The sequence below is a fragment of the Platalea leucorodia genome, assembly GCF_965183815.1.
Source record: "Platalea leucorodia genome assembly, chromosome: Z".
In the NCBI taxonomy this organism is placed as follows: Eukaryota; Metazoa; Chordata; class Aves; order Pelecaniformes; family Threskiornithidae; genus Platalea; species Platalea leucorodia.
The window spans coordinates 91,122,364-91,137,722 of record NC_138858.1 but is presented as its reverse complement, the minus strand read 5'-3'; the positions used below and the strand labels follow the sequence as shown (position 1 = coordinate 91,137,722).

Here is a 15,359-nt window from a genome sequence, read left to right as displayed (position 1 = left end):
GCGAGGGCGCGTCACGGCCACATCACTTCCGACGGCTTTTCCGCCCCTTTTGTCCGCTCGGTCCCAGTCCCACGGCCCAGTTTAAGCGGCTGCTGCCCCCCCCCCGGTCAGCCCCGGGGCGGGTCGGGCTCCGGGGGGGGTCCTGCCCCCTCGGGGGGGGGTAAAGCTTGTTCTCCCCCCCCCACCCCTCCCTGCAGCCTGCGGGAGGGTTTGGGTTGGGGGGTGAGGGGGGGTGGGGGGGGTCTTCTTCCAGCTGAGGTGAGGAGGGGGCCGGGCTGGGGGGGGGGGATGCTCCTCCGCGGTGTCGTGGTGCTGATGGAGCCCCTCACCGTGCCTTCGGGTCTGCGCGCTGAAGGCACCGCAGGTGGGGAAGATGCTGGTGCAAGCTGCCAGGCGCTCTCCCAGCAGGTACCCCCCCTTATCCCTCCCTCCCTCCCTCCTCTTCCCTGGAGATTTCCTACCGTGACTTGGGGGTTTTTTTCGTTCCCAGCAGCGTATCCCGAGACCCCCGGCACCGCTCCCGCCCGGGCCACCCCTGGGCAGCAGCAGGGCATCCTCGGAGCCTGCTCCAGCCTCACCGCATCCCGCTCCTCCTTCCCTGGAAAGGTGAGTTGCTCATCCTTAACACGGGGGACGGATCCGGGCACCGAGGGGTGGTAGGGGGTCTCCGGCAGGACCCCCGGGAAGGCTGGCTGTGAGCACAGCGTGACGAGGGGATGCTGCCGGTGTTTAGGTTTTCGGGAGCAGGCTCGCTCCTGGGTGGTGCCGCCTCTTCCCATCGCTCCCGTCCGCTCACCTGAGCCACCTGGGGAGATGCCGGGGGCAAGGAGCGACTCGGAGCAGATGGGAAGGATGGGGATGTGCGTCCCCGCTGCGGGGTGGGCGTCTGGGCAGCCCCCTCCCCTGCTGCCCTGCACCGCCTGTGCCTGCCGGAGCACCGAACACCCACCCGGGCCAGACCTTAAGACGCGGGGCCCGTCCCTACTGGGTGCTCTGGCCACGCAGTGGTTTTTTGGGGGGGGGATATTGGTGGTCAGAGAGGATCTCTCTGGTTTCTGTAAGTCTCAGGGCAGCCAGCTCTGCGCTCCCACACCACGTGCGTGGGGCCCGCCGTCGGGTGAGCGAGCCCCAACGCCCTCGGCGCGGTTCTCTGCCCCCAGCACCTTCTGCGACACCGGGGAGATGCTACAGCAGCATTCGGCTGCCCCGTGGCTGCTCCCACCTCCGCCTGGGCTGGCTGGATGCCTTCCCCCACCCGGCCCCCTCACCAGCGGTACCCCAGCCGCATCCCGGTGGCTGACCCCGAGGAGGATGCTGAGGCCGCTCTGGATGATGCCGATTCTGCTTTCAGGGCCGAGGTGAGGAAGAGGAAGGTCTGCTCTCGGCGCAGGGGCCTGTGGCTCTCTCACCCAGGCAATGGCCCCGGTGCCCCTGGATCATCTGGAGCAAGGGAATGCTCCCGAGCACCCAACAAATTGAGGTGTGGACCCAGGCGTGTGCTGGACTCGGCAGTCCTGGTGAGGGTTAATTCACCCAGTTTTGGGGGAAAGCTCTTAGGTTTGGTGGTACGCTGTCAGCTGCATTTACTGCAAAACCTGGTCGTGGGATGGCGTCTGCAAAACCTGGTCGTGTCCCCTGGGGCTCTTGTCCCAAGGGGGATGGGGGTTTTGGGGAGGAAGGGGGACAGTTGGGATGCTGCCGGGCTCACCGCCTCTCCCTGCCCGGGAGGAGAGGGGACAAAGCTGTGCTCGTCCATGGGGAACGGTCCCCATCACGGGATGGCCCCGTCCCGACGCTGAGCCAATGGCCCTGGTGTGCGCGGCCATTCGCATGGCACGGGCTGGGCTGGACCCGAGCGGCTGCACGAAGGGGTGAGTGCCACCGGCTCGGGCATCCCTGAGCGGCGGCATCCCTTCCCTCTGCTTTTTGGAGGTCTGAGTGCTGACGTACGTCACTCGGTAGCGTTTCAGAAATCAAGGCTGAGAGCACACCGCATTGTAGAGTTAATTTTCCCTTTCTGCGAGCGCTCCCTATTAACGCTGGGATCTTGTGGGTGGTGCGAGAAACCGGTAATTATCCACTTTTACTATGTAAGATGGAGTCCTCCTCCCCAGCCCGGTGCGGAGAGTGCGCAACGTGCGGCCCTGCCGGCGTGCAGCCCCAGCCCTGGCAAAGGGCTGCTCGTTCAGGAGCAGCTTTCCAGAGGAGAGCAGAGTTTGCGCCGCTGGGAACGCTCGGGTTAAGTTTCCATTGGGTGAAATCCCTCGCTTGAATGCAGGGACGGCAGGAGGAGCTGACGGCACGGAGCAGGAGCCGACAGCACGGAGCAGGAGCTGGGCTTGGCTGAGCAGCTCCGGGACCGCAGGGCGTAGGGATGGGTGGGTGCGCTGGGTGGAGGAGAGGCAGGCTGCTGGGCATTAGGTGGTAGGGGAGGGCTGGCAGCCCTGCACGGGGTGACACAGCGATGCAGACGAAGCCACAAGGGCAGCAAGGGAGATTTAGGAGAGCCCAGGTGGGGTTTAATCCAGCCGCAGCGAGGAGTGTGGCACCTCCGGGCCATGGAGCAATGGCCAAGAGGCAGCACGTGGCTGCTGCCCAGCCGGGGCACCGCAGACCACCCCTGCGGGGCTGCCACGGACCTTTGCCCGCACGGGAGCCGGCGCAGGGTCTGCCAGGGCTCGGCTCCCCACGCGTCACCCGTGGCAGAGCGTGGCCCTCGCTCGGGCGCATGGGCTCGGCTCCTTGCACGGCAGTTATATATAGCATCCCTGCTCCGGGTAACCGTGGCAACTGATTTTATTTTGCTTAAACCTGGCCCGGCATGTGATGCGGTTGGGAAAGAACAGCTGAGGGGAGATGAAGTTCTCCGTGCCGGGTGCTGGGGGAGGAGGCTTGGCTCAGTCCCAGCAGCGACTGTAGGGGATCCGGGTGCGGGCTGGCCAGGGGATGCTCTCGGGCTGCGGCCTCGCTCCGTGTCCCTGCAAATGGCCTCGCTGGGGACCGTCATCAGCCTCTCCATGACCTGTCAGGGCTCTAGTCCCGTCCCCTTCATTCCTGTCCTCGCAGCCTCCCTCCCAGCAGCGGGAAAGGTCCAGCTCCCTGCTTTCTGCTGGGATTCCTGGGCCACCCCGAGCGCCATTCCCCACCGTGCCGCAGGGTCTGGTTTGCTGAGTGCAGGTACCGGTGGGAGGTGGTGGTGATTTTTCCTGCTGGACGTTTGGGCAGGACTCCCTGGAGGAGTGGGAAGCCTCGTGCCAGCCCAAGGCGGAGAAGGGACCCTCGCTGCCTCCATCGCCGGAGGAGAAGCCCGCCATGGTGAAGCTTTGCTGCGGTGATGCCGGGTGCCGTGATAGCTCAGGTGTCCCAAAAGGTGGTTTCATTTCTGTAGGTGCTTGGACAGGGCTGTGTTTCAGAGAAGGTGAGGTCCCACTCTGGGTGACAGCTCCCAGCACCTTCTCTTCCCGCTCCCACCTAAACAAGGCATTTTTTAGCAGATGGAGGCCCCCGAGCAGCACATGGCTGCCGCAGGCACCACCAAGCAACCGCTGGAGCCTGAAGCCCCCGGAGAACCAGCCCTCATGGTCCATCCCCACCCGACCAGGCAGGATAGGCAGGCTGCCTGCTCCAGCATCTCCCTCTGCATCCCGCTGGAGTGCAGGAGGTGGTGGGAGAAGCTCTCCTCTGAGTGGGCTCGGCACGGCACAGGCGGGCAGGTCCCCTGTGCCCCTCTCCCTCCCTGAAGTGGCCGTGATGGTGGCCGAGTTCTTCCAGGAGATGCTGGAGCGGGATTTTGGCTACAAGCACTACAAGGCGCTGCTGGCCTTGCCGGAGAAGGAAGAGCCGCCGGAGACCAGGAACCTGGAGCCAAGAAAGGGCTGCCGAAACGGTGGAGGAGGAGGCTGAGCAGATGTAGGTACGTAGCCGGGGGGAACCCAGTGTCCCTGGTTCAATCCGGCTCATCCTGAGCGCTGTCTCAGCACAGCTTGGTGTTTTGGGGAGCTTGGCCTCTCCCATCCTTAACGCATGTCTGTGTTTCAGCAGCCCAAGGCTCTGGACCCAAGCGCTGTCCTGCCCCTGGATGCTCTCCTAGCCTTTGTGTACTTCCATGGCTATCTGGAGGAGCTCCTTGGTAGGCGTAGGGATGATGGGGGTACAGCGGACCTCTTGGAGACGGTGCGGTGGGCGACGAGTGGTTCTTGTTCCAGGAAACCTCCCTCTGCTGCCTCCTGCCCCGGCCCAGGTCTCCCACAAGGCCACAGTGCTCAACCTGGGGAAGCGGCTGGAGAAAGCGGAGCAGCCAGCTCTACCCGGAGAGCAAAATCCACGCGTTGAGGTCAAGCTGGGTAAGCTGGGGTGAGACGTGCTGGGACGTGGGGTCCCTTCTTTGCGAGCTGCTGGTCACCCCTTCTCTCTTCTAGACTAATGACTGCTTAGAGGAGGAACCAGCATCCAGCTGATCTCCACCAGGAGGGAGCAAAGTCCCTGCCCACCTGGATGTCGCACAGCGGGGTCATGGATGGTGGCAGGGTCCCTGCAAGCCTTTTCTGTCTCGGCCCTCTCCCTGCAGAGATGGGTTCGAGCTGGCTCCCACCCCGCGCACGCAGAGCCGGGGCAGCGGTAGGGATGCACAGGGTTTGCTCTGACCCATTGTTTGCATTTAATGGAACCCTCTTAGGTAGGAAATCTTGTGGCCATGTCTGTATCGGAGACAGGACACAGGCCATCTCAGTGCTCTGAGCTGGACACACAAGTGGGGGACAGACTGGCTTGTTTAGCGTGGAGGGACCCTGGTGCTCGCTGTGCCGCAGGCTGCCCGGCAGCTCGGGGGAGCCTCTGGCTGCTGCTGTGCCCGTAGCAGCTTGCTTTGCTGCGGTGCCCAGCTCTGCGCCGTGCCAGCCCCGTAACTGCTCCCCAGCCCCTCGGCCCATGCAGCAGCGCCTCGTCCCAGGACGCGGAGGGCAGCAGCGCGGGCTCCTGCAGCCTCTCTGTACGCTGAAAGGCGCCAGCTCGGGATCGAATTCACTGTATTCGACTGTAAAATTGTATTTCTTGTGCTTTGCTGAAGCCGTTTCCTTTCTGCGTCTCCTCGGCGGCCGTTCAATCCCTCTTTTCTCTTTCCCGCCCCTTCCAGCCTCCTAATACCTTTCTTAAAATTACACCTCCAAACTAATATGTTGTGCTGTAGCCAGGGGGGCTGGGGGGGGCCCCGGCAGCCCACGGGGGGAGCGTCCCTGCGTGGGTCCCCCCCCGGGCGCGGCAGTGGCTGGCAGGCGGCGGCAGAGGGCGGCAGCAGCTCGGCCTTGGCACCGCGCACCCGCCCGGACACAGACCCAGGCCTGCTGCTGCGCTGCCAAAAACTTTATTGGAGAGCGGAGGAACCCCCCCATCCCTCCCCAGGCACCGAGGGGGGGGCTACGGTCACCTCTGGCTGTGGACACCCCCCCCAGTTTGCTCCCAGCTGGGTTGCATTTCCCTTCTGCATCCCCCTGCCCTGGGGTCCGGGGTCCCCCATACCTGTTCGGTGGGCACCCGTGCACCCAGTGCTGTGCAGATGTGCACCTCCCTGCGCCCCCCTCACCCCCCCCCCAGCTGTGGGGCAGAGGCATTTTGCACCGTTCGTGCTTAAAATGGGGCGGATTCAGAGCGCGGCATCGCTTGACGCTCGGCGTGGGAAGCGCAGCCCTTTCATCACCCCCTCCTGATGCCTCAAAAAATGGAATTTGAATGCTTTTACCCTTCCCTGGGGGGCTACTGGGCTCCTAAGGCACAAAATGAACGGCCCAGCAGCAGGACTGACCCCGTCCTCCTGCCAGCAAGGCAAGGAGCCTGGGCCCGATCCGGACCTGGGCCAACGCAGCTGTGTGATGGTGCAGCACCGAGCTGGGGCCTGGGAACGGCCAACGGCACCCAGCCTGCTCCCCTTTTTCAGCTGAGCGGGACGGCTCGCTTCCCTGCTCTGCTGCAACCCTCTAAAGGCAAAGCCTGGCTGCAGGGGGGCAGAGATGAGCCAGACCCTGCCTTTGGAAAGTGGCTGGCTGGGGAGGGGGGAGCCCTGCTGTGCCCCCAGCCCCAGGCAAGACCTTGTCCTGGCAGGAGGGCAGAGCCGTGGGGGCAAAGGGAGCAGCCAGCGGCTAAAGCCCCCCGAGTCCATCCCCAGGAGAGAGGAGGTGGGGCGCAGCCCAGCTGCAGGGCCTGGGGGGGGGCATCCCCAGCCCCTTCCCCATCACCGGCATCCCGCTGCGGCGCTCAGTCGTCGGCCACGATGGACAAAGCCCGCAGCTCGCTCAGCTTGGCATCGTTCTCCCGCTCCCGCTGCTCGTCACTCAAGCCGGGCCGGTCGATCTGCGCCGTCAGGTCCCCAAAGATCTTGTGCATCTCCGTGTAGTAGACAACCTGGGCGGGGGGAGAAAAATGGGGGCGAGTGGGGCAGGGGGGTCTCCTCCCCACCCTGCTGTGGGAGCCAAGAGGTGCGGCGCTGCCCGAGCCTTAGCATTTCTGTTTCTAAAATAGCTTCCTCCCATGTGTTAATACCACCCCCTTAGATTATTACAACTCAACACATTTTAATAACACGCTGCCCTTCTCTGCTCGCTTCCCATCTGGGGAGCTGCGCACGCGGGGCTGCCGTCGGCACCCGGCACTGCCGTGCAGCCGCCGGCCCCGTGCCGCAGCCGGGCTGTCCCGGGCCTGTCGCCGGTGCCACCGGCACCGGGATGAGCCACCAGCCCACGCTGGCCGGCTCTGCAACAGGTCTCTGCTTGCCGAGCAGGGGCACGATGAGCATGGCGAGCATCACGCCTGGCAGCGCCATACCCTGCATGAAGCAGGGGGAGGGGTGTTTTAATAATGTGCTAATTAGCACCGCCAATTAACTCCGGCAGCGAGCAGCGCTTCCCGGAGTGGGAGCCAGTGGGTCAGCGCAGGCAGATGGCACCGGGCTGCCTGCTTGGGCGCGGGCTCTCGCCGAAGGAGAGCCGCGCTGCCCGGCGGGCGCTGGCAGCGAGCCCTGCCTGCGGGAGCCCCCGGTGCTGCGGGCAGGGTGGCAGGATCAGGCCCCTCTCCCAGCTCGGAGGGCTGCTGTGCCCCACGGGAGGAGGGCGATGGGGATGCCTGGCCTGGGTATTCCCCCCAGCTCTGGCCGGGAGGGCGAGGAAGCGCTGCCCGCTGGGCTGGACGATGCCAGCGTTGCCCCCATTTTGCAGAGGGGCACAGGCGAGGCTCGGTGGGCACCCGGGGCCGGCCCCAGCATCTCCAGCAGCATCGGTGCGGAGACACACACAGTCTCCATGGAGACCGGCTCCCCTAATCTTGCTCAAAATGATGCTTATTTTGGGCAGGGCCGAGGGGAGATGCTGGGGACCCACACGCCTTTGCCAGCTGCCTGCATGCCCCCCTCCCTGGGTCTGGCCGTACCGGGGTGCGACAGGGGCTGGGTCTCCCCACGCAGTGGGTGCTGGGTGATTCAGCCTCAATGCTCATTTACACAGTGACTAACGAACCTCGCTCTGTGGCGGCAGGGCTGAGCAGGCAGGTGTGCAGGCAAGAGCCCCCCCCCCTTCACCCCATTGCAGCCCCCTCCACCAAACCGCAGTCCCGCAGCCAGGTCACCCCCAATGCATCCTCCCCGCCGGCTGCAGCCCCAGTCCCACGCAAGCAAGAGATGCTGCCCTGAGCTAAGCGGGCCAAAAACATCCACCACCACCATAGTCCCTCGGCAATGCCATGGGTGAGCAGGGATCCCGGATGGAGGGCTGCGAAACTGGGCGCCGGAGCTCTGGAGCGACCCTCCGTGTCCCTTGTCCCCAGCCTGGCGTCAGATGGGCTCAGTTCATTCACATACGGCCAAGCGGCGCTGCCAATTCCGGCACAGAAAAGGCACCGGCACGCTGAAACCCATCTCCCCGGGGTGGCAGGGCTGGAGGCAGCTGCGTGCAGCTGGGGGAGCCGCTGCCCCCCGAGGATTGCCCCCCCGAGCCCCGGGCATGCCAGCATCCACAGCAGCAGCTCCTCCGTATTGAACGGGCAAGGCAGAGCAAACACTTTGGTCGCTGTCCCCCCCACCGCCCACGTGCCGCAGCCATCGAGCCCTTTCTGCGGGATTTGCCGGGTCCCCGGGGCCCAGCGCGTCTCCTTGGGGATGCTCTTCTCCCCCAGTAGGACCCAGTGCCTAACCAGTAGGCAGTCATCTGGGGTGCTAGCATGCATCGCCATGCAAGTCTCCTGTGCTTTATCAACGAGATCCCGCAGGCATTGATCTCCCCAATGCTTTTCTCCCGTTGAAATATGTGTGAAAACCATCACTGCCTCTACAGGGGGGGTCCCTGCACCGGGGCGGGTGCTGGGTAGGGGGATGCACCCCAGACCGATGGGCACCGACAACCCTGCCGCACCGCAGGCAGCTCGCCCTGCGGTCGCTGTCGTGGTACCTGCTGCCGGCAGGCCCGTGCCTGCCTGCAGCTCAGTACTTTTCCAGCTATGGATACCATATGCTCCGTCCCCATCCCATCAAATCCCATCTCCAACTTGCCTTTGAGACCGAGCCAACGGCCCCGAGTCCACCTGTCTTGAACTAATTCTGTTTCGGGACACCGTGTTCTCCTGATTTTCTATAGATCGTGTTTACAATGCCACAGCCAGGCAGCAGCAGTTTGTGTTTATGTCAGCCCTACACAAAACAAAAGCCCGGGGTCACTGCCAGGGCTGGACTGCAGCAGCTCACCCCACCCTGCAGACACTCCTGTCTTGCAAGCCCCATCTTTTTCCCCGTTTCATTAAAACCCAGAGGAGTATCATGTTTTCTAGCTGGAAAATAAAGCGCAAGGAGGGAAGGAAGTGTTGCTCACACGCTCACACCAGCAACAAAGCTCAAACTCTCCCCCTTTCATCTTCATGTGGCCACTTCAAAGTCCCCAGCCAGGGAAATATTTGCCTCCGTTGGCTTGGCCCCGGGCACGTGGGTGGACAGAAGCATTTGGTGTTGAATGTTACAGCCCCTGTGAGCTTGGGGCATGTCACGCCGTCAGGAGACACCCGGCACCGGGGCCCACGGCCAAGCTGTGCCATGGGAACCCAGCCGCCCGGCGAGAAGGTCTTGGAGGGTCTCGTTGGGTCAAAGCCATAAAGCTGCTGCTCCGGAGCTGGTTTGAAGGGGGGTCCTTCCCTTTGCCAGGGCATGACTTGTTCCCAGCAAGACAGCCGATGCGTTCACAACTCATCGTCGCGCTGGCTGGTGCCACTTGCCACACAATTCTCTCACTTTAACCCCTCCTCTGCTTTCTCCAGGACCAAAAAAAGGGAAAACTACACGGTTTTGCACCCGGGGCTGCCTTTGAGTGGCGGGTTTGACCTGGGGACAAGTAACCCCAGAGCCACAGCTCCCGGCACGGTGCCAGCCGCTGGCTGCCTGCGGCCAAGGGCAGAGCCGACCTCAGCCTCCCAGTCCCCGTCTGCCCTTTTCCTTGAGGGATGCACGCTCGAGCCCCATCAGCCAAGCATCGCTCCTAGAGGTACCCGCAGAAGAGGCTGAAAATAGAAATTCCACTGAGTAACACGAAACCCCTGAGATGCTCGATAAGCTCAATGAGGCATGGAGGGAGAGAGAACCCGGGAAGCAGCGGCGGGATGAATGAGGCTGGCCGGGGGCGGCAGCACGGCCCGTCGCTGCTCCCGTGCCTCCCATCGCCGGCTCACACCTGGGATGTTGAGACAGAGATGGGGATGCTCCCAGCATCGCCCCAGCCGCCCCCCGGTTGCCCTCCCCTGCCCAGGTCCCTGCAGGTGAGCAGCCGCTGCAGTGAGTCAGGGCTCCTGGGTGCTATTCCTGGCTCGCCACTGACTCATTAAGTTACCTCGGGCAAGTCACTTCCCTTTTCTGTTTTATTTCAGCCACCTGCAAGGGGGAAAACACCGCGCAGCCCCCGGGCAAGGGCTCCTGAAGCGGGGGGACACACGGCCTGAGCCCAGCTTTGGCACAAACGAGTCATTAGGGGAGTGCCGAGCTCTCCTCCCGGCAGTGGAGATGCCGTGCCGGAGCATCCCTCCCCGGGGGTGGAAGGATGCAGCCAGCGCTGGGAAAGAGGGATGCGGCTCCCATCTAGGTCGGCAGGGAGGGCGGGATGTGACACGCTTTAGCATCCATCTGGGACCAGCTTTAGTCTAGCCTACGGGAGGTGCATCAGCTTTGTTATGACGCTGCCTCTTGGGTATTAAAAGCGAGATTTTCCTCGCCTTTCCTAACAAAAATCCTCACCTGAAGAGAGGCAGGGCAGCCAGCCAAGAAACAAAACAGAGGATTCCCAAGGAAGAAGAGGGTACGAACGGAGAGTCTTGCCAACAGCCCCGGCAACAGCACCCTGCCGCTCCCCGCTCGCATCTCCCCGCGGCCCCAGCACATCGCTCCCCCCGTGCTGCCGCCCGCTCGCCCCCAGCTCCCGACGAGCCGAGGCAGGAGCCAGCTGGCAGCCGGGAGCCAGCATGAGCCGAGCGAGGGACATCGTGGCCAAGGACAGAGGGGCAAAGCCGCTCTCTAAGGAAACTGCCAGCGGATCCCAAACACCCGGCCAGGGCAGGCGGCATTCGGGTTTCAAGGTCTTGTCCAAACGACCCACCCACAGCGAGCGGCCGGAGAGGGTTTGCAGAGGGAAGGGCCAGCGAGACTTTGCGGTGGCTCCAGGGAGTCTGGTTATTTCGGCTGCGATGGCTGGAACAGGGAGCCCCACGCGCCCGATTGCTAAGGGAACAGCAAGAACAGCATCCCCAGCACCCACCCAGGCGGCGGCAGGGTGCATCGGCACCATCTGGTAGGTGAATCAGCCTGCAGACAACTTGCTGGCAGCTCTGCGGCGAGGCCCCCCCAAGTCGGAGGTGAGATGAAACACGTGCTCTTTGCACCTCCTTGCAGCCACCCCGCCGCACCTGTGTCACTGCAGCAGCTCCCTTCCAAAAAAAATACCGTAGGAAAACGCCCACGCGAGGAGCAGCACGTGGTTTCGCCCACCTCCTGGCGCTGGACCACCCTGTGATCCAGGGCACGACGTATGCCCGAGATGCCAGAAGTTCAAAGCTAGATTAAATCCCGATAATGTTCCTCTCCAGCCTTAAAAAAAGGGCGAGAGGAGAAGGAAGATGGAGGAGGAGCGGCAGCAAGCCACAGAAGGAAGCTGGAGGATGGAAATTAAAACAGGCTGTGGTTTATTTAGGCCACCCCTTCTTGCAAATCCTTGGTGTGGAGATTACACGGCAGCCTCCTCTATCTCTGCCAGCACACACCAGTTCTGGTTACCAAGCGCCAGAAGAGACCCTTAAGATGAGCCCTGAGCATCTCATAACCTCAAACGAGATCCAGTCCTGAGCTCAGGACTATAAACGCAAAGAGACAACGTACCCAGATAAATAAAGCCATCAAATGCCAGGGGCTAATGTATAACCAGGGCTTGAACTGCGTTACACAGGCAATCCTGGGGGACAGGACATCATACGCACTCCAGGAGCGTCCCTGCTACGAGGCAGATCCACATAAACCAGTGAAAACTCACCTCCGGCTGTCCTTTCTAGCCGACAGCCAGCACCGCATCACCGCCGGTACCGGCAGACACCAACCTGCTCTTCTGCCAGGGCAAGGTCCAATGGTGACCGGACCAGTGTCCCACCAGTGCTCCCCATGCCCTCTCACCGCTCGGTCATTAAATTGCTGGAGGTAACGGCATTTGGGCAGAGGTTTGCTGCATGTGTATAACACTCAGCTCGAGAAGGTGCCTTGCTCTAAGAACAATTCCCCCCGAGGTGGGACCCCAGATGCTCTGCAGTGAGGATGCCCACCAAAGGGACACCCGGCAGTGCCTGGCAGACAGGGGACAACGTCTCACCTGTGCCCGGACCAGCGACTCAAAGCTGGGTTTGAAGTAATCGATGCGGCTGCTATAAAACTTGGGCATTTCCTCCAGGAGTTGCTTGTTTTTGGCTTCAAAGTCCTCCTTCACCGGCCTCAGCTCTTCACGGGCCTGGGAAAGGAGAGAGCATGGAGAGTCAGACATCTGGGAAAATGCCCTTCCCTTGGGCAGACCTGCACAGAGGCCACTGGACTGCTCTGCTTTGACCCAAGGACAACCAGCAACCAGCCAACGGAGCCTGGTGGGACCTATACGACCATCCAGTGGAGCCTGGTGGGACCCAACTGACCAGCTATCGGAGCCTGGTGAGACTCAAGTGACCAGCTAGCGGAGCCTGGTGGGACTCAAGTGACCAGCTAGCGGAGCCTGGTGGGACCTATACAACCATCTAGTGGATCCTGGTGGGACTCAGGTGACCACCTAACAGAGCCTGGTGGGACCCAAGTGACCAGCCAATGGAGCCTGGTGGGACCCAAGTGACCACCCAACGGAGCCTGGTGGGACCCAAGTGACCAGCCAACGGAACCTGGTGGGACCAAGTGACCAGCTAACGGAGCCTGGTGGGACCCAAGCTCTGACCCTGGACCATGAGGAAATGCATGGGACACCCAGAGAGGCTGCTGCAGCGATAATGAGCCAGCTGGTCTTCTCCCCTTCAGAAGAATGGGGACAAAAACCAACGTGAAAGCTCAGCCAGGCTGGAGAACATCCTGGGCCACGTCTGTGTCCCCTCACCCAGCGATTCCCAAGAGCATCGCCAGAGGATCCTGCCCCCACTGTCATTTTCGCCCATGACCTTCAGCTCAGCGCGTCCAACTGGCTTCTTTAAACAGAAGCGTGGGGAGAAAGGGAAATGTCTCTGAGATGGTGTGGAAAAGGGCAGGAGGGGGTGGGCTGTGAAATATTAGACCGGTTCAAGTCTGCCACTTAATCCCGGTGCCATTCCGACGGGAGGGGGATGCGGGAGAAAGCCGGCGAGCCGAGCCCAGCCGTGGCGCCGGTCCTGCTCCCTGGGACAGCACGCTGGAGGGATGGCACGGACAAAGCCTTAAATCATATCAGGCTTAAGTAGGTCTGAGATGCAAACGAGCAAATTCGTCGTCTGCCATGAAACAAGGAGCGTTTAGACTCCCGAGGTGGAGTTGATGTGGGACACCAAACAGCAGAAGACTTTGAGCAAACAGCTCTGAAGGGAAGATGCAAATTTGCAGCTCAATAAAAATACCTGGATGAGATTACGCTATTTCCCATCAAATCTGTGGACCTCTCAGATACCCCAGGTTCAGGACTGCTTAAGGCTCCTGCAGGTGTTCAAGCTCACGCAGTTAAGATCTTTTGCGGGGGGGTGGTGGAATTAGATCACACAAAAGTTCATTAAGAGAAAAAAAATTAAATAACTAAAACCTGCTTAATCACCAGGACAAAAGCATTCACATTTTTCCAGCCACAGCTTTAGTCACCGAGGCTAAGCGAAGTAAGCTGCTTACTATTAAATCGGAGGTCTCTTTTGTTAAGGCTGATAGGGCTATTCTTTAACACAAAACTTAATTTTTGTGGGGAAAGTAATCAAAAAATACATGTTCTTTGACGCCGAGAAAGTCAACTGTTCCTTCGAGGATCAAGGAACGTTCTGCAGGAGTGACAGATTTGGAGAGAAATGCTGGTGAATATTTAATTTAAAAAAAAAAAATCATGATTTCGCTAAAATTTGGGAGAGAGAAAAGAATCTGGCAAAGCTTCCTGTTAACCAATTACTGCAATTTTCCAAGACGAATTTTTGTAACAGGTGGCAAACATAAAGCCTTGAAACGCTCTGATCTTCCCCTTTTCACATCCAGCTGCTTGCTGAGACGTGGAGGTCGGGGGAAACCCCCCGTGCGTCGACTTCAGCGCTGGCTGCTCCTCCGAGCATCCCCAGCTCTCGTGGCTTTTATTCCATTTTATTTTGGAAAACTGGCTTTTTCCCTTCGCCGAGCGCTGTAATTCACATTTTTGTTATCAAGCGCCCTATGTGGTGATTTTACAATGATAAAAGACATCCTTCCAGAACGTTATATTTCACAGAGGCTTGGCACGGATGTCAAATGCCCAGAGAAAAGCTCTTCCCGAGTTTTCCCAGTGACCCTGCTCAGGATTTGGGTCCGCGAGCATCTTGGTACCTGGTGCAGCTTGGCGAGGACGGGGCCGGTCCTCTCCTTCTCCTCGTATTTCTCCACCTTGGACTGCAGGCGCTTGTAGTCCTGTAGCGTTTGCTCCCGTCTCTTCACTGCCATGTTCAGGCTGGGGAACACGCTGCTGAACCTGGTGAAAGGATGGGAAGGGTTTTTGGGTGGGATATCTTGGTCGGATACAGCATCCAAGGCAATCTCCCAGCTAAAAGTCCCTAAATAATTCAGGATTCAGACCAAAAATACCCAGGGGTTTAAACAAAGCCTGTTCTAAACACAAAAGTTTTCATTGCGATCATCCAGGAGACTGGAAGAAAGGATTAAGTTACATATAAAGATTTGCAAAGCCCTGCCAGGGTATGGTGTTTGAGAGGAGAGCTAGAAGCACACGCTTGGGTTTTTTTGCGAAGGTCAATTCACGTGTCGAAGGGTGTGTTTTTAAATAATAATAATAATAAAAATCGAGCCAATTTTGCAAAGCCTGGTAAAAGTACTTTGAAGGTCCCAACCTGCTTCTGACTTCTCCTGCCAGCCCTTATGCTTTTACCATTAGTTCTTTATTTTTAACAGTTTTCCCCCTCTCTTCCAGCTGCTGTATTCAAGAACATGGAGAGCTGCCTTATCTGGGACGGGGGACGGAAGCTGCTGCAGAAAACAAAGCTGTTAACTCCACCGAGCAAACCAAAAAGGAAAAATAAACAACTTTTCCCCCATATATAGTTAGCTAATGTGGTATTTCCTCAATACCGTGTTTGAAAAGGGAACGAGCAGGGAGAGGAGTTGGATCAAAAGTCCAGGAAAAATAAATACGAAGTGCAAAATAGATATTAACTGCAGCAAGTTTTGCTTTTTCAGGCAGTTTTTGGAGTTGCAGACCCCAGCTTGCCGTACAGCAAGGCTTGCCCAGCTGAAGAGGAGCTCTGTACCCCACACAGAAGGATTAACAGCAGCCAACAATTAGCCAGGCTACGGGAAGATTCATATTATTAAAATGTGTTACAAATTGAGGAAACATGAACATCTGACGGCAAAGACGAGAGAGAATATTTTTGAACGCGACAGAAGAGGGAAAGCCAGAAACTGGAGCATTGCTCTTGTCTCCCAAATTTCAGTAAATCAAATTATACTGGGGGGGGACTGCGCTGGTGCTGGGCTATGGGTTCGTATGGAATGGGTCACACTACCTCCGGATATATTCATTTAATTCCCACAAATTATGGGGTCATTTTGGGGGGCCAAGGCCAGGAACCGGTTGTGAAAAATGTGTCTGAACAGCCTGGTGACGATTTTCACTTCTGAGAGG

The 15,359-nt window shown here is 59.8% G+C and overlaps 2 protein-coding genes and 1 long non-coding RNA gene across 4 annotated transcripts in view; 2 read left to right on the top strand and 1 right to left on the bottom strand.

Annotated features, from left to right (window-relative positions):
• Positions 1-324: 324 nt before the first annotated feature.
• On the top strand, positions 325-1,478 carry LOC309602543. The gene is made up of 3 exons (XR_014230685.1): positions 325-408; positions 491-606; positions 1,352-1,478. It is a non-coding gene; the product is annotated as an uncharacterized lncRNA (long non-coding RNA).
• Positions 1,479-2,464: 986 nt separating this feature from the next.
• LOC309602587 (uncharacterized protein) lies at positions 2,465-4,332 on the top strand (the record flags this gene model as incomplete). The annotated part of the gene is made up of 4 exons (XM_082336248.1): positions 2,465-2,512; positions 3,178-3,898; positions 3,967-3,986; positions 4,039-4,332. 4 exons carry the CDS (start codon positions 2,465-2,467, stop codon positions 4,330-4,332), a joined length of 1,083 nt encoding a protein of 360 aa, XP_082192374.1.
• Positions 4,333-5,308: 976 nt separating this feature from the next.
• The window catches only part of LOC309602352 (bridging integrator 3), a 41,399-nt gene continuing 31,348 nt past the window's right edge, over positions 5,309-15,359 (bottom strand). The window contains exons 5-7 of one of the 2 annotated variants that reach the window (XM_082335859.1): positions 14,048-14,189; positions 11,865-11,999; positions 5,309-6,393 (exon numbers count right to left, since the gene is read on the bottom strand). In XM_082335859.1, the coding sequence (XP_082191985.1) occupies positions 6,247-6,393; positions 11,865-11,999; positions 14,048-14,189 (424 nt within the window). In that variant the 3' untranslated portion in view covers positions 5,309-6,246. The remainder of the gene's footprint in view (positions 6,394-11,864; positions 12,000-14,047; positions 14,190-15,359) is intronic. The other variant, XM_082335858.1, reaches the window with a different exon arrangement.